Source organism: Harpegnathos saltator, unplaced genomic scaffold, assembly GCF_003227715.2.
Source record: "Harpegnathos saltator strain DR-91 unplaced genomic scaffold, Hsal_v8.6 scaffold104, whole genome shotgun sequence".
Taxonomy (NCBI): domain Eukaryota; kingdom Metazoa; phylum Arthropoda; class Insecta; order Hymenoptera; family Formicidae; genus Harpegnathos; species Harpegnathos saltator.
The window spans coordinates 176,372-193,364 of NW_020229878.1; the positions used below are offsets into that span (position 1 = coordinate 176,372).

At 43.3% G+C, this 16,993-nt stretch overlaps 2 protein-coding genes across 5 annotated transcripts; one reads left to right on the plus strand and one right to left on the minus strand.

Moving 5' to 3' along the window:
- Positions 1–1,403: 1,403 nt before the first annotated feature.
- On the plus strand, positions 1,404–8,902 carry Cap-D2 (CAP-D2 condensin subunit). Of its 2 annotated transcripts, XM_011139781.3 has the most exons (21): positions 1,404–1,582; positions 1,679–1,813; positions 1,943–2,121; positions 2,197–2,336; positions 2,396–2,477; positions 2,560–2,622; positions 2,721–2,954; positions 3,066–3,398; positions 3,526–3,706; positions 3,811–4,136; positions 4,229–4,624; positions 5,075–5,319; positions 5,394–5,514; positions 5,598–6,046; positions 6,324–6,578; positions 7,025–7,297; positions 7,378–7,520; positions 7,604–7,933; positions 8,111–8,263; positions 8,339–8,512; positions 8,588–8,902. In XM_011139781.3, exons 1-20 carry the CDS (start codon positions 1,468–1,470, stop codon positions 8,488–8,490), a joined length of 4,305 nt encoding a protein of 1,434 aa, XP_011138083.1. In that variant the 5' UTR covers positions 1,404–1,467; the 3' UTR covers positions 8,491–8,512; positions 8,588–8,902. The 2 variants fall into 2 exon arrangements, with proteins under 2 accessions (XP_011138083.1, XP_011138082.1); XM_011139780.3 differs by having other exon boundaries at positions 8,339–8,902.
- Positions 8,903–9,008: 106 nt separating this feature from the next.
- On the minus strand, positions 9,009–15,750 carry Upf3 (UPF3 regulator of nonsense mediated mRNA decay). Of its 3 annotated transcripts, none has more exons than XM_019841007.2 (7): positions 15,302–15,750; positions 14,224–14,638; positions 13,960–14,111; positions 13,494–13,790; positions 10,489–11,134; positions 10,107–10,330; positions 9,009–9,808 (listed from the first exon to the last, which is right to left on the minus strand). In XM_019841007.2, the coding sequence occupies exons 1-7, from the start codon at positions 15,437–15,439 to the stop codon at positions 9,596–9,598; spliced, it is 2,085 nt and encodes a 694-aa protein (XP_019696566.1). In that variant the 5' UTR covers positions 15,440–15,750; the 3' UTR covers positions 9,009–9,595. The 3 variants fall into 3 exon arrangements, with proteins under 3 accessions (XP_019696566.1, XP_011138079.1, XP_011138081.1); XM_011139777.3 differs by having other exon boundaries at positions 13,689–13,790; positions 15,302–15,747; XM_011139779.3 differs by lacking the exon at positions 13,494–13,790 and having other exon boundaries at positions 15,302–15,745.
- Positions 15,751–16,993: the final 1,243 nt, after the last annotated feature.

The window sequence follows — 16,993 nt, forward strand, 5'->3', positions numbered from 1 at the left end:
GTATTTTCATCCAGCAAGCAATCCAGCACGAAAACAAGCATCGTGTGCCGCTGGCTTTAAATACAAGAGCTCACTTAGCGCTCGGTGAGCGGTTGTAGCACTGAATGCACCCAAATCTATAATATATGTGACACAAATGTCTATTTTTTTTCAGTACCGGCAGTGAATTTTGGAACACAGCCAATATGTCGCTGGCAGAATGTGGTGATTTATAGTAAATTTCTAGTACATTTTGTACATCTAAAGCTAGTAATATATGAAGAATAGCTATCTGTTAAGGCTCGTCTACATTAGCTGTAAAGGCTCGTCTATATAATAGCTGTAAGAGTAAAGCTAAAGCTAAGACTCCATACATGCGGTGAACTGCGGCAAATGCTGCGGTGACCAATCAGGAGGGAGGCGCAAGTCCGGTTGCGGCAAGTTCCGGCATGCGTCTGTCTCCCGATTGGTCACCGCAGCCGTTTGCCGGAGCTCACCGCATGCATGGAGTCTTAGCTTTAGGCTGTAAGGCTGTAACGTAAGCTGTCAGCGAATGAAAATATTTCATATCGTGTCTTGCAACCTTACAGCCTTACTCTTACAGTTAATGTAGACGAGCCTTTAAACACGTAACTAGAAATTTCAATGAAGAAAACGAATTTTCAGTTATCTGACGGATATCTTTATCTGGAAGATAGCTATGGAGAGGTGTGAAGAAACACCGGGCTTTAGTTCTACAGTTCAATGGCTGCGTTCAGCAGAACAAAGTGATCAGCGAGCGCTTAGGCCCAGTTTCACAACTTGCTTTAAACGGAGTTTAAAGCTAAACCGATGGTTAAAAGCAATAGTATATGCGCATATACTATTGCTTTTAACCATCGGTTTAGCTTTAAGCCCCGTTTAAAGCAAATTGTGGAACTGGGCATTAGTGATTCTCGCTCCTGATTGGTAAATACTTCTGGGTCTATGAAGAATCTAAAAGAATGCTCCAATCACAAACAATAATCACTAAGCGCTCACTGATCATTTTGTTCTACTGAACGCAGCCAATGAACCGGCCTCATATCTACGCAGAAAAGCAGCATCCAATCAGAAGTGGCGTTCATAATCTGTCCTTCTATTTCTCTCTCAAAAGTGATACAGACTATCAGTGCCACTTGTGATTGGCTGCTGTCCCTAAGGCCGATATTCATAGTCGAGTCTCATATTTAAGACCGTCATAAGTTCACCTTCAGATGCTCCGTAGCCAATGAAATAATTTGTACAGCATCTGAAGGTGAAGTTGAGACGGTCTTAAGTATAAGATCCGACTATGAATACCGGCCTAAGTGTTCGCGCCCCTAGTGTACACTTTTTGAACTAATGCAAGGAGTTCAGCTGGAAAGAACAAACCCATAGATTGGCAGCAGTGTGTTTGAACATTAAACGGATTTTATACATAAACACGAATTTTGTTGTGAGCATACCCCGTTCTGTGCTTATGTTAAAATGGTGAAGAAATTCGTAATACCCTTAATAAAAGATGAACTCTTGACATCTCATGCTGACCAGTATTCTGTCAAGGAGATAACTCCTATACGAATGATATCACAAAATTTGGATGGTAACGTAGCACAGATTTTATTTACAAATGACATCAATAAATTGCTGGACATAATATGAGTGATTGTATTGTAACAGTTACATTCATGTTGCGTAGGTACACGATCAGCATTAGAAGAACAAGGTGCACGTTTTATTTTAAATCATTTCGACACATTCTTCTCTGTTGTTGTCCATGGCAGTAAAGTGGAGATTGAAGTCTGCATACGTTCCTTTAATAGAATTCACAAAGGTGAAGTTCCATGTTGAAAGCGTTACTTATTATGTGTCACAAAGGAGAAAGCATTGTTTCTTACGATATGAATATAACTTAAATTAATCAGAGTACGTCAGTTACTTAACATAAGTTTGGGGCTTTTAGCTGTGGAGATACTTGTGGATGAATTGGAAAAAATATTTGATCGTGACAATGATATTACTGAGGAAAACAGAGAAGAATATTTGTGTATTAACAAAATGCTGGCATATTTATTCTCATGGTTTGTTTGTCATATAAATAATTATATCGTGAAAGATGCGAATGAGAGTAATACTGGAAAGGTATGCTGGTTCTTTAAAGTTTTTATATGGTATAAAGTTACATGAGATGTAAGAAGACCAGTTTTGTTCTTATAGAATAAAAAAAATGTCAGGACGAAGGATGAAATGGAATGGGAGAAAAATAGATCTAAAGCTCTGGATCTTCTATATCGGTGGTTGCAGATTCCACTGTATAAGATCTGGAGTCCACCAATTGTCGAGAATTCTTTTGTTACGTAAGTTGTAATAACAATTAAATCTGAAATACATACTTCATGACTGTAATGTTGCGCAGGATTTTGGCACAAGTATGCTACAAGATATTGGAGGGGACCAAAGACCCGAAGCAAAAGTACATCAGAGAAACTATATTTGAGGTATTGTTGATTTTGCATTTATGCATCATAAATTCTCTTTCAATATCACTTACATCCAAATACTAAATTTTTATCTACACAGATTCTGGGAACTTTAGTAAAGAAATACAATCATGGGATAACATGTGTTGTGAGAATTATTCAGGTATATATTTACATATATATTTGAATAAATTATTTGCATGATTTCTTGATTGTTTCACTTGGAAATAATACATATTAACACACACCCGTGAATTGCAGCTGGTGAAACTGTACGACACACTGGTGATTCACATAGCAGCTGGCGTGGTTCATATGGTCACGAAATGCAACTGCAACGGTCTGATCAAGGAGATGATGAACGAGATCAGGCAGAACGATGTGGGCGAGTCGGACAGCCGCAACATATCCATGTTCCTTGAGAATATCGCAATCTCGCAACCCGATCTCATAATCCCCATCCTTGACGAAATCATGGAGTACCTGTCGAACGACGTACGTCTGCTATTTAGTTTCTTTTTTTCTTCTCCATCAAAATTTTTTTGGTTGCTCGTTAAACTTCTTGTTGTTGAATGGCCTTGTTGAGAAACGTCGGAACGGTTGTAGCACTATACCATGAGAAACTGCGTGATCGCAACTTTGGGCGCTGTCGTGCAAAAAGCGTTGACTAGCGAAAATCTCACGGAAGAGCAAAAGCAACAGCGCGACGACTGCCTGAACTACCTCGAGGAACACATACTAGACTGTAATGCTTACGTGAGATCGAAGGTGCTGCAGATCTGGCAGCGTCTGTGCTGCGAAGGAGCGGTGCCGTTGGCGAGATACGGAAGTCTTCTGGCCGCGACCGCGCTACGCCTGGAGGATAAGAGCGCCAACGTTCGTCGTCAGGCTTTGCAATTGCTGCGCACCCTGTTGCAGAGCAATCCCTTTGCTGGCAAGGTACGCGCCAGGATTAACTAATAACTTGGCTTTATTTTGCACAATTTTTTGTTGCGCACTGTTGACTCTTGACGTTGATGTTTTGTTTCATTTTATTTTATTACAGTCACGTCTTGTTTTATTACAGCTGAATTGCACCGAACTCTCCAGTTCGTTGGAGAATGAGCGAGCAAAATTGCAGAAGTTGAAAACTCAAGTCGCGAGCGTCAGTGGACGCGGTCACGCCCAACGATTTGAACTCTGGACCGCTTTGTTGCCGGATATAAAAGCTGCGATAGGAAACGTCTTAAAGGACGACGAAGCAGATGGTTCGTGTCCGGTGGTGTCGTTTATTGTCATTCGCCGCTCATGTGGCTATCGTTTCTCGCGAGACACCGTGAAATCCTTGAGCGCATTGAATCTCTTTTTCCAGACGATGTGAACGTTGAGGAGGACGAGAATATCGATCCGGATCAGGTATTTGAACATGTGAGACAGCTGCTGTTGAATCGAGAAGTCACCGAGGCGGTGACGTACCTGTGGAAGATATGCACAAAGTTGAAGGAAGCGCCGGACATGGAGAATCTTTCGATCGAGGCGAAGGAGGAGTGTCTATTCGCCTTTTTGCTGAAGATCTTCATAGATTCGGAGGGTAGATCGATGAATAACGACGAGAACGCTACTGACGTAGAGAAGTCGGAGAAAGATGAGCTGGTCAAGCAGATGGTCAAGCGGAAATATGTTGTAAACTATTTGAAGGTACACTGTGATACGACGTACAGGTACAGGTAGACATTAACGACCGCCTCGAACTGTTCATAGTTCACGCATATATCTCTTTCTCCCCACAGAATTGTCTCCGCTTTGCCACCGAGTTGGAAGAGACGATACCCATGGCAGAGAAGTTGTTGTTCTCCACGTGCGCGGGTGACGCCGTTGAATCGTGCACGTTCTTGGGCACAGCCTACCAGTTCGGAGTAACCGGAACGGCCAAGTGCGTGCGCAACGCCCTGTTCCAGGTGTTCCACCGCGATCAATCGGTGCGCAACAACATCGCCATGGTGTACAAGCAGATTTATCTGGATGTCGACGCGAACGACAAACGTTCGGACCGTCAGATAGCCGTTACCTGCGCAAATCGTCTCATCGGCTTATTGAAGGACTTGCAGCCTGGACAGAGTCCAGCTCTCGCCCAGCTCGTTGCAACATGGCACGAGAGCGGTGAATTGAACAGCGAACTGTTGCAGGTAATCCGATTGATAAGTGAGCATTTGTGAGCGACTTTATGGCCATCGTTGCTGCTACGAGTTGCTTTTTTCCCAACAACTTGTCAACGTTAAATCTTATTTCATTCATAAGGGTAACGCAATTATATACACTTCTATATTACGAATACAATCGTTACGTTTGTCGTTACTTCGCGCAAACAAGATGTGGGTGGGATATATTATAGATGTGGAAGAAAAGAAAAAAAACTTCAAGATTTGTGAAAAAAGTAACTGAAACTGCAACTTTTTCGGTAATGACGCGTTGCTCTCTGTTCAAGTGAGTTAAGGTAACTGTAATTGTGTGATTTACTTTTTGTAATGGATAATAACGCCGACGACTTATTAGAAGAAGAAAAGGCTCCCAGCTTTGCACACGTCGGTTTGAATGGACGATGAATAATCTCTCCGTATCTCTCCACGAATGCACAGATGTTGTGGGAGAAATTCTCCTTGAAGTATTCCGGCACGTCGCAGATCGACAGCAGAGCGGCGCTAATGATAATAACTATGATAGGTCAAGCGGAGACTAACGTAGCCATCGACAATTTGGAGGTGTTGGTAAAGGTGGGACTGGGCGCGCGCGCGAAGGAAGACCTTCTTTTGGCGCGGGATACGTGCAGGATGTTGCTGCAGATAAGGCAGACCAGCAAGGACGTCGACAAGGCACCATTGAGGTGAGCGAGTTGCTGCTCGATGAATGGTAAAAAAAAAAAGAGAGAGAAAAAAAGAACGTTTTTCTCTATTCTAGGTACTCCAATGATCACGATATGTTCCGAGAGATCCTGATACTGTTGACGGACAACTTTCCCAGCACGAGTGAGAAGGCTTACATCTCTTTCACGACGGATGCGATCAATGCGATATATCACGTGAGTGAGGAGCGGTTAATTAAGTTTCGGGACGCTGACGAACGCGCGACGCGCTAAGAGCGAGTTCCTCTCGATTGCTGCAGTTGGCAGATCAGCCGCACGAGTTGATGAAGAAGTTACTGCTAGACATCTGCGAGAAGGGTCAGATCGTGGACAAAGAGAAGATTCAGGACATCAAAGTGTCGTATATCGTGCTCACGCAACTGCTGTACGTAATCGGACATGTTGCCATTAGAGAGATGGTGCACTTGGATACGTTCGTCTACAATGAGCAGAAGCGTAGAAATGTGCTGCGAGAGCTGCAAGGCAGCAACGGCAACAAGCAGAGGAGGAAGGACATGTCCCTCCCGTCGTTCACCGAAAACAAGTCCGCGCGACATGTCTCTAAGAACACGAGTATGGCAAGCGTCGCGCACGAGGACAACGGCGAAGAATCTCTGGAAGGGGCGGTGGACGATGCCGAGGCGGAGTTCATAAATAACGCACTCGAGAACGAAATTCTCATCGGGAACGGCTTGCTCGCGAGATTCGTGTACGTATAAAATACATTTATGTAGGACAAAAGGACAAAAGAGAGCTTCAAGACTTGTGAAGAAAAGTAACTGAAATTGTAACTATTCTGAGTAACGAGATAACGAGTTGCTCTTTTGAAATGAGCGAACTGTAACTGTAACGATTTACTTTTTGCAACGAATGACGAAGATTCGCGTTGGCGCCGCAGAGCTGAGAAGTAATGTCTCAAAAGCAAAAAAAAACGTGACATGTGTGTGTGTGTGTGTGTGTAATATGTAATATGTAATTCCTCGCAGTCCGTTGGTGTTGAATGTGTGTAAGCATCCTGAGAAGTACGACAACGAGAACCTGCAGGCTGCGGGCTCGCTCGCGCTTAGCAAAATGATGACGGTGAGTTCGGAGTTTTGCGAACAGAACCTGCAATTGCTGGTCACGATATTGGAACGGTCGCAGTATCCCGGTGTCCGGTCGAACATGCTGATCGGATTGAGCGATCTCGCGACCAGATTCCCTAATCAAGTGGAGCCGTGGTCGAAACACATCTATGGCAGGTGTGTTTATAACTGTTGAACACCGATATTTAAAATCGATAATAGATCAAGGGGGGAATTACATGCGGCAGGCCGTTTGCGTTTTCAAGGGCAGTTTTTACGAATTTTTTTTTTTAACAGAAACGGTAAGATCAATGGACTTGAAATTTTCGCTCGTCAATGTTCAAAGTATAAAATGCGGAGCAGCGTGTGTAATTCCCCTCTTAAGCTCTGAGCGTATCGCGAGTGTAATTTGCAAGAAACATTAAGGGCGATTATAAATTACAGATGTGGTAAGTCGCAAGTTTTGTATTGTTGTTATTGTCTTATGTGATATTTTGTAGAAGAAATTCCCTGCCAATTCTCCTCCTCGTTTCCAATCTTTCACAAGAAGCAGTGTTGACGGAATCGGGTGGCGCATTTACCCTTGCAATTGCTGTTACCACATTCGTGTTAAACTGTCGTAGACTCCGAGACGCGGACACGAGCGTACGCAGAACTTGCGTCCGTATGCTGTCGAATCTTATAATGAGGGAGATGATACGCGTGAAGGGCCAAGTTTCGGAGTTGGCCCTGTGCATCATGGACGAGGACGAGCAGATACGACAGGACACGAAAGAATTCTTCAACCAACTCGCCCAGAAAGGCAACGCTCTTTACAATGTCGTACCCGATATATTGTCGCGATTGGCGGATTCTGAGTTGAATCTCGAGGAGAAACAGTTCCAAGAAACCATCAAGTAAATGTTACACACTGTGTACATCAATCGAAACGAGTCTTCACGAAGTTTTCACGAATTCTTCTCGTCCCTTTTTGCAGATACATCCTCAGTCTCTTGCAGAAAGAGAAGCACGTCGACACTATAATCGAGAAGATTTGCGCTAGATTCAAATTAGCCGTCACGGAGAGGCAGTGGCGCGATCTCTCCTATTGCCTTTCGCTCCTGCAGTTCAGCGGAAGAAGTAAGTTCGTCGCGAACAATTGACATTTTATCTGCCCACGATTTATCTGAAACGAAACAGTGTTCTCGTCGTTCCGTCCGAAGGTGTACGTCGTCTTATCGAGAATCTGCCGTTGTTGAAAGACAAGATCCACTATAAGCCGGTACTTTCGGCCCTGGAGAATATCATCGAACAAGTGAAGAAGCGAGCGGACACAAAGGCCGTCGGCACGGAGCTGGAGGAAAAGTTGCAGGAGCTCCTAGAGAGCGACGCGAACTCGGAAATGACAGACAACCGTCTGATGCCACCTCCGTCAAATGTGCCGAAGATCAGGAGGAATACACGACGAACTAGACGCAAGAGTACGAGCGACGAAGAAGAGAACAGCTCTGACGGCGAAGAGAACGCGGATAATCCGCCCGTCATAAAACCTCGTGAGTGCGAGAGGCTCCGACAATATTATATATATTATCGATTTCTTATGTTATTATATTTATCGCCGATTTTTATTGCTGGCATGTCTCGTCAATATTTTCACGTCAAGTGTAAAATTCACATATAAAATCTCAAGGTATGGACACTTCTTGATGATTTTCATATCTGCTTCTTAGCGGAAACTGCCGGAGAAACAACCGCAACGAATAGCAGAAGAATGTCCCGTAAAAAATCATTAGCGAAAGACAACGACAGCGACAGTGACGACGATGATAACGATAACGAGAAAAACGATGCTCCAGTTACTACTTCTACGCTTGTGACAAGCGGTATTTAGTTATTTGCAGGTGAAAACAATGAGCAAAATATGAATGTATTACACTTCTTTCTGCTTTCTTTTTTAGGCAAAAGGCGCTCACAAAAAACATCTACGAGCACGGCAGTCAGCAGCAGCATGTCGCCGTGCCCGAAGCGCAACAAAACCGACAAATCGCCGCGGAAGACTGCAGTCAGAAGCTCGGCTCGACTGTCTCGAGGACGTAACTCAAAGAAATAACATTCTCAGTTTCTTCGGAAATGTAAGACGAGTCGTTTGAACAACATAATTTCAATTCAAGTCACACATTCACTCTCTCTTTCAATATTGACTACAGGCGCTTGCAAATTCCCCGATGCTATAGTTGAGAGATAATCAGATATAAAAATATCAAGGTGAAAGTGAGATAAAGTGAAAACAGGGACAACGCGTAGTGTAGTAGTAGTAGTAATAGTACGTAGTTCCAGCTATCAAAAATTATGCTTCGTATGTAGTTTCGTCATTACGAGAACCACATCCAACGCAGTCACGAAGGTCAACAAAAGATTCTCAAGTCACTCTCTAAGAATGTTATTATTTTCAATTGTACACTCGATAGTATCGCATTGTCGTAGAGTACGTAAGCCAACGTATTAAAATTATTGAGACACGACTGTTTAAGAATGTTTTATCTACTACTAGTAGTAGAGTATGTTGTATTTATTGATCTGTCAACGACAAATGACAACATCACAGCTCATAAACTCGCGTCCTTCGTGGAGCAAGAAAGAATGCGAGACGCGAGAAACGGTAAATGGAGTATGATCGGGAGTGTGCGCGTCAAGTGTGTGTGTGTGTGTGTGTGGTAGAGTATGTTTTTGAGCACGCGACGCGGAAATGGCGCGACGTGTCTTTTAAACGGTTTGAGCACTTCTGTCGAATACAAATCGGAAACACGGTAGATGTTCGATGAGTGAACTTAAGTTTACCTTCTGCTGCCGCACTGCTTTGCGACTCTTTTCTCCAATAAGTCTCAATTATATATAGCTGTATTTCTTTTTAAATTCCGAAATTGTGCACTCTACTAATTCAGCGGCATAAAATTCTTCATCATGTTTCTGCAAAGTTCCCAGTTCTCGGATTGAAGAGATTTGCCGCGTACCCGATTTGTCTTCAGAAGAAGCGTTCAAACCAACGTTTTGAAGTCCAATGAAGTCCAAAAACACCGAGGACGAAGAAAACCATCCGACGAACAGCGAGACATGAAGTCGCTGGAACGCTCGACCGAGGTTCTAGCCCCGTTCGAAACGGACCTCTCGGCAGTGCAACACGTCTGTGTTGGGAGAGGTGTGCGCGACCAGATTTGTTACGCCACGTCTCGGCTGACGCTGCGTTTGAAGGTCATCGAGCGCACTTCTGTCGCGGACTTTCCGGATTTCCCGCTCGTGGACGCTCCAGGATTCGGCGTAGGACTCTGCGAGAGGGACGCTCGTTCGTCGTTGTTGGACTTCTCACGCTCCAGCCTCTGTTTGCTGAACTTGCCCATGCCGGGTCGGTAGATCTCCATCGCCGGACGGTCCTGTGGACGAATACGCTTAGCAACTTGCGATCTAAATAGCCGTTGAATTTTTTTTTAGTTGAACTTTTACTGGTAATTTGAATTTGGTGAATATAACAGATTGACAATCTGATAGAATTGTTGATGAAGTTATAGAAGATACAATGAAAAAGTGAAAAGCCGAGCAGGGATCAGACGAAATTTGTAATTTTGTAATTTTCTAGCCGAATAAGAAGCTGTGAGCTGTGACGACGATGGCTCTTCATTATTCGAATGCGGCCAGATGACCTTTGACTCTGGCTTAATGATTGGCTCTCACCTTATTCCTTATCCTACGCTCTAATCGCGGATCCTTCTTATCCTTTTCTTTCTCTTCGCTCTCGTTCTTCTGCAGATTGCTTTGGCCACCTCCGTCTAACGATTTATGACGTCTTAAGCAGTTACCGTCTCCGGTGCCGCCTTCGCCGCCGCTTTCGAGCGAGCTCCGTCTCTTCACAACCTTCGACTCCATCTTCGACTCGGATCCGTCGTCCTCGTTCGCATCTGCATCGATAAATGTCCGTCACATTATCGCCTTTCGTCGCTTTTTCATTTATCTCGTCAAATGTGTTGGCGAGCGAATCTCGCGAAATTATTCAAGTCTCTCGTAGCCTTCAGAGCTCGCGTGCTTCAAGCAAGCAGTAAGGATAAAATATATTCACCTGCGTTGTCGACACTGTTTCCTCGCTCCGCGATATCCCGACGATCTTCCGGCGCGTCTTCGCCCGTCACTCTATCCTCGGTGGCGTTACGCTGCACACGTTCGTTGTCTCGGGCATGCTTGGAATCCTCGTCGTCGCGCGCGGATTCCCGGACGTTACCGCCGGTAACGTCCTCAACCTCCTGCACACTATCGTGTTCCTCCCTCGTCTTTTTCGGACTGGCTTCGCTCACGTTGGCGTCAGCCATCTGTTTCTTCGTTTCCGCCAACTTCTTCTTCTCCTGCCTCATCTTCTCGTAACTCTTGCCGCGTTTCTCCTCCACCTTTCTGTCCTCCTTCGCCTCGTACTTCCGCTCGTCCCTCAGGTCGATCCTTTTGTCCTCCTTCACGCCCTCCCTGTCGTCACGTCGCCCGTACAGCTTCTTCTCGTCGTATCGTCTTTGCTTGAGGTCGCGATCTTTGTTCCTCTCGTCCCTGTAACCCTTGAGGATGGGCTTGGTCTCTCGATCTCGCGACGACTTTTCCCGCACCTTGTCGTCTCTTTTGGTTCGGTTCTTCAAGTCCTTCGGCGAAAGCTTGTCCCTCTCGTCCTTGTTTTCTTTGTCGTCTTTACTGGACTCTCTGTCCAGGTCCGGATTCTTTAGAACCTGCACAAAATTGAACATTCGCGCATCTATCAATCTTCATTATTTTCTCATATGTATATATACGTGCACTGTCCTTTTCGTTGTCTTACAGATTTTTCACGGTTTTTCATTGACTTTGTCATGCTTCACAATACTCTATACCACGCACGCGACGAAATAAAGAGCACAATTATCGAACGCTTAAAAAATCGAATATTTTCATAAACATATTCTTCTCTTAAAAATTCGGTACAGGTGGTTGAAATAATTACAAAGTGAGAATTTGTGTGTTAATCGCGTTACACGTGTTGCGCGTGTACGGAAGAGATTACATAAAGTTTTCAGAAAATGGTGTATAAAATCGACAGCGTAATAAATGTAATAACAAGTGCTCCTCTTTCTCGAGAATCATTGATGCCGATCAAAGGTCAACATCGACCTGCTCGCGTGTGTCAGGGCACGGCAGCGAATCGACTCGTAAAGTTAAATCCTGATTCCACCTCTCTCTCTCTCTCTCTCTCTCTCTCTCTCTCTCTCTCTCTCTCTCTCTCTCTCTGTCTCTGTCTCTGTCTCTGTCTCTGTCTCTGTCTCTGTCTCTGTCTCTCTCTCTCTCTCTGTCTCTGTCTCTCTCTCTGTCTCTGTCTCTCTCTCTGTCTCTGTCTCTCTCTCTGTCTCTGTCTCTCTCTCTGTCTCTGTCTCTCTCTCTGTCTCTGTCTCTCTCTCTGTCTCTGTCTCTCTCTCTGTCTCTGTCTCTCTCTCTGTCTCTGTCTCTCTCTCTGTCTCTGTCTCTCTCTCTGTCTCTTCTCTGTCTCTCTCTCTGTCTCTGTCTCTCTCTCTGTCTCTGTCTCTCTCTCTGTCTCTGTCTCTCTCTCTGTCTCTGTCTCTCTCTCTGTCTCTGTCTCTCTCTCTGTCTCTGTCTCTCTCTCTGTCTCTGTCTCTCTCTCTGTCTCTGTCTCTCTCTCTGTCTCTGTCTCTCTCTCTGTCTCTGTCTCTCTCTCTGTCTCTGTCTCTCTCTCTGTCTCTGTCTCTCTCTCTGTCTCTGTCTCTCTCTCTGTCTCTGTCTCTCTCTCTGTCTCTGTCTCTCCTCTGTCTCTGTCTCTCTCTCTGTCTCTGTCTCTCTCTCTGTCTCTGTCTCTCTCTCTGTCTCTGTCTCTCTCTCTGTCTCTGTCTCTCTCTCTGTCTCTGTCTCTCTCTCTGTCTCTGTCTCTCTCTCTGTCTCTGTCTCTCTCTCTGTCTCTGTCTCTCTCTCTGTCTCTGTCTCTCTCTCTGTCTCTGTCTCTCTCTCTGTCTCTGTCTCTCTCTCTGTCTCTGTCTCTCTCTCTGTCTCTGTCTCTCTCTCTGTCTCTGTCTCTCTCTCTGTCTCTGTCTCTCTCTCTGTCTCTGTCTCTCTCTCTGTCTCTGTCTCTCTCTCTGTCTCTGTCTCTCTCTCTGTCTCTGTCTCTCTCTCTGTCTCTGTCTCTCTCTCTGTCTCTGTCTCTCTCTCTGTCTCTGTCTCTCTCTCTGTCTCTGTCTCTCTCTCTGTCTCTGTCTCTCTCTCTGTCTCTGTTCTCTCTGTCTCTGTCTCTCCTGTCTCTGTCTCTCTCTCTGTCTCTGTCTCTCTCTCTGTCTCTGTCTCTCTCTCTGTCTCTGTCTCTCTCTCTGTCTCTCTCTCTGTCTCTGTCTCTCTCTCTGTCTCTGTCTCTCTCTCTGTCTCTGTCTCTGTCTCTGTCTCTGTCTCTGTCTCTGTCTCTGTCTCTCTCTCTGTCTCTGTCTCTCTCTCTGTCTCTGTCTCTCTCTCTGTCTCTGTCTCTCTCTCTGTCTCTGTCTCTCTCTCTGTCTCTGTCTCTCTCTCTGTCTCTGTCTCTCTCTCTGTCTCTGTCTCTCTCTCTGTCTCTGTCTCTCTCTCTGTCTCTGTCTCTCTCTCTGTCTCTGTCTCTCTCTCTGTCTCTGTCTCTCTCTGTCTCTCTCTCTGTCTCTCTCTCTGTCTCTCTCTCTGTCTCTCTCTCTGTCTCTCTCTCTGTCTCTCTCTCTGTCTCTGTCTCTGTCTCTGTCTCTGTCTCTCTCTCTCTCTCTCTCTCTCTCTCTCTCTCTCTCTCTCTCTCTCTCTCTCTCTCTCTCTCTCTCTCTCTCTCTCTCTCTCTCTCTCTCTCTCTCTCTCTCTCTCTCTCTCCTTCTATCTTTATATACCACCTCGGGGGAATAACATGCGATTCTTTCGGCTCAAGTATCGTACCGCAACTGTTTCACATACGTGAAAGTCAGGGAGGTATTCGCGGTTACTGACGTAAACGAGAGAATTAAATTTCGTTACTCCAATATTAAACGTTGATCGAACGACAAAGAGTCGTAATAATGAAGAAAGAAAAAGAAATCACTCTGCCAATAAAAAACTTCGTCTTACATGATCGTTTTTGTGCCGATACAAATAATTTTTGCCGTTAACCCATTTATCATCACTCGAATATTGATTCTTGATATTGTTCACATTTTGAATCGGCTTTTTAACGCGTTCGTAAAAACTCTGATGGCTCTTGTGCCACTCTTGTTCCGCATATCTATGGAAGAATATCTCTCCTTGATACTCGTGTATACTTGCATTTTCGACAAACTTTGGAAGCAACAACTCTTCTAATTGAATTTTCGCGGAGCGTAATACCATGAACTTGGATGACCTATTGACTTCTGTGTTGTATGTTTGCTGTAGGCGAAAATTATTCGTTATCAGTGAAGATGGCAATAAAAAAGAAAAAAAAAACAAACATGCTAATTGAGAAATCTTAATCTTGAATGAATAATTACAAACGAAATGACTGTCTCATGATTATCCCGAACTGCAACCGGTTAGATTTATTTAAGAAATGCCTTACCTTAGAAATAATAGGGTCATCTTTCGTTCTCCGTCTCTCCAGATCTCTCCTGCGCCTTTCTTCGCGCTTTTCATCTCTGAGACGCTGCTTCTCTTGCTTGCGCTGCTTCAGATATTCGAGTAGTGGAGTTGTTGTAACTTTCTTTGTTGTATCTGTATAGTGGAATTATTACAATACTTTAAAATAATCCTTTGCAGAAGTTATATTATCATCTATATTGTGTTTTTTTGAGTTAGATATATAATATAAAGTAGAAACACTTACTATCTGGTGGTTGGTAAGAATATTCGGTCTTTGATTGTGCTACATTCGAGTCGATTTCCTGGTTCTTTAAGCTCTCTAGAAAACTTATGTAGTACGAATCGCTCTCGATAGTGCCGCACTTGAGATCCTTCTTCCTGCCATGTCGTTTCCTCGCTAATCTTTGGAAGGGTGCAAATTCAACTACTGCAGGATATTCCACACCTTTGGCATCTATGAAGACATAATTGTCGAATTTTTCTCGAAACACAAATATGTCTTGTTGGTCTGTGAAATTGATGTAAGCACGGGAAAATGCAAATTGACCAAGAGACATGTCAGCTTTCACAAAGTAAAAGTAATCATGTTCCGGAAGTGGAGAGATCTGTTCTAAAAATTGTTCCTGTGTCATTGTTGGAGGCAGTCGTCTAATTACCACCTAGAAATAGACAAATATGATATTAAATTATATGTTGCAAATATAAATTTTTGAACCAAGATTACCAATTTGGATAAAAGTTTGTAAATATAGAAAGTATATAAAGTATCCATTTATATAAAATACTGTATACATATTTTATAAAATATATTCTATAAAGTATATAAAATACTGCAATTACATACATACAATACCATAAATAAATGTCTTAGCTTCTAATCTCAAAAATATGTCTGTTTTCAACATTGAGAAAAACAGCCTTTTCATATAGAACAATTGAAGACTTAAATATTGCTAAATATTTATATTCTTTTTCGTGTATGATATAGTTAAATATTTGTTTGAAACTTGTTTATTCACTGCAACTTGCACATAATGTATAATAGATAGAAATTATCTTTGATATGTAATTTTAATATACAAATTTAATGAATAATTTAACTTAAACTCTTAAAGGATAATTAAACTGCATTTATACTTCAATTTACTATCGCGCTTGGTTTCATACAAATGGATAACATCCCGCCGGGTGGTATCTCCTTATCAGCACTTAACATAACCTATGTCTTAAGCGACACTTTTGGCAGACAATGAGATGTTAATAAATAATTAATTAGATAAAACTAATTCAATTAGATTAAAGTAGAATGCTTGTTTACAAACCTTCGTCATGGGACGACATTTTTCTTTTTTGTTGTCTCGGACTTTTCCGACATCCGATAAATTCGTCTGCGTATCATTCTGTACAGCACCAACGTCATTTTCCGCAGCAACCTCGGATTGTTGTGTTTCCTCAGTCATTCTAACTTGTGTAAATTCCCAACTTCTCGAAATTCAATAAACACGCATTACCATGCGTGACTTGTACGGTCGAAAACGCAAAGAGTAGCGTAGTGTACAATTTTCCTGTCTGCTCAAGAAACAGGATGCCTTGCGTCTACGCGATTATCGCTGCCATCTTGACCCGTTCGTACGTAAAAAAAGTAAAAAAAAATGACCTCAAACATTCGAGCAACATTTATGAATATTACGCACACGACGCGGCAATGCGTTGCTTCGTTATCCAAGAAAACTACAATGTCTGTAGATCTTTCGATTCAAGCGGATTTAGATCGTTCTGAAAGCAACTGAAAATGAGCTTTGTGATAGGCTAGGCCGAATTTATTAAAGACTATCGCACACACACTTTCCATAAGACGTAACAGCAAGATTTTGACCAATCACGTTGCTTGTTTCAGATAGTTACGGTTACGGGATGTACGAATCGAGCAACGCAATTCGTCGAAAGCTTAAGGCTCGTCTACATTAGCTGTAAGAGTAAGGCTGTAAGATTGCAAGGCACGAAATGAAATATTTTCATTCGCTGACAGCTTACGTTACAGCCTTACAGCCTTACTCTTACAGCTATTGTAGACGAGCCTTTACTGTTCCATCTTACAAAAAGTATATGTAGTGGCTTTAATCGAATCAAAAATGAACAGACTTTGGCCGGTATTCATAGTCACGTCTTATATTTAAGACCGTCTTAAGTTCACTTTCAGATACCCCGTAGCCAATGAAATAATTTGTGCAACATCTGAAGATGAACTTAAGACGGTCTTAAATATAAAGGCTCGTCTACATTAGCTGTAAGAGTAAGGCTGTAAGGTTGCAAGACACGAAATGAAATATTTTTATTCGCTGACAGCTTACGTTACAGCCTTACAGCCTTATTCTTACAGCTATTGTAGACGAGCCTTTACAGCTATTGTAGACGAGCCTTAAGAGTAAGGCTGTAAGGTTGCAAGCACGAAATGAAATATTTTCATTCGCTGACAGCTTACGTTATAGCCTTACTCTTAAGGCTCGTCTACAATAGCTGTAAGAGTAAGGCTGTAAAGATGTAACGTAAGCTGTCAGCGAATGAAAATATTTCATTTCGTGCCTTACAACCTTACAGCCTTACTCTTAAGGCTCGTCTACAATAGCTGTAAGAGTAAGGCTGTAAGGCTGTAAGCTGTCGTAAGCTGTCAGCGAATGAAAATATTTCATTTCGTGCCTTGCAACCTTACAGCCTAAAGCTAAGACTCCATGCATGCGGTGAGCTGCGGCAAATGCTGCGGTGACCAATCAGGAGGGAGGCGCAAGTCCGGTTGCGGCAAGCTCCGGCATGCGTCTGTCTCCTGATTGGTCACCGCAGCCGTTTGCCGGAGCTCACCGCATGCATGGAGTCTTAGCTTTACTCTTACAGCTAATGTAGACGAGCCTTTACAGCTAATGTAGACGAGCCTTTACAGCTATTGTAGCCGAGCCTTTAGAGGCCTTCTACAATAAACAATTAGTTATAAGCTATAAGCAAATTGACCAATCACAATT

Bases quoted from the DNA above. Each gene is read 5' to 3' on its own strand.
- Cap-D2 (XM_011139780.3), top strand. From the start codon at position 1,468: ATGGTGAAGAAATTCGTAATACCCTTAATAAAAGATGAACTCTTGACA. The intron at 4,137-4,228 runs GTACACTGTGAT...TTCTCCCCACAG, and splicing joins ATGTTGTAAACTATTTGAAG to AATTGTCTCCGCTTTGCCAC. The intron at 6,579-7,024 runs GTGTGTTTATAA...AAACTGTCGTAG, and splicing joins TCGAAACACATCTATGGCAG to ACTCCGAGACGCGGACACGA.
- Upf3 (XM_019841007.2), bottom strand. From the start codon at position 15,439: ATGACTGAGGAAACACAACAATCCGAGGTTGCTGCGGAAAATGACGTT. The intron at 14,639-15,301 runs GTTTGTAAACAA...GTCTATTTCTAG, and splicing joins AATGTCGTCCCATGACGAAG to GTGGTAATTAGACGACTGCC. The intron at 14,112-14,223 runs GTAAGTGTTTCT...TCCACTATACAG, and splicing joins TTCTTACCAACCACCAGATA to ATACAACAAAGAAAGTTACA.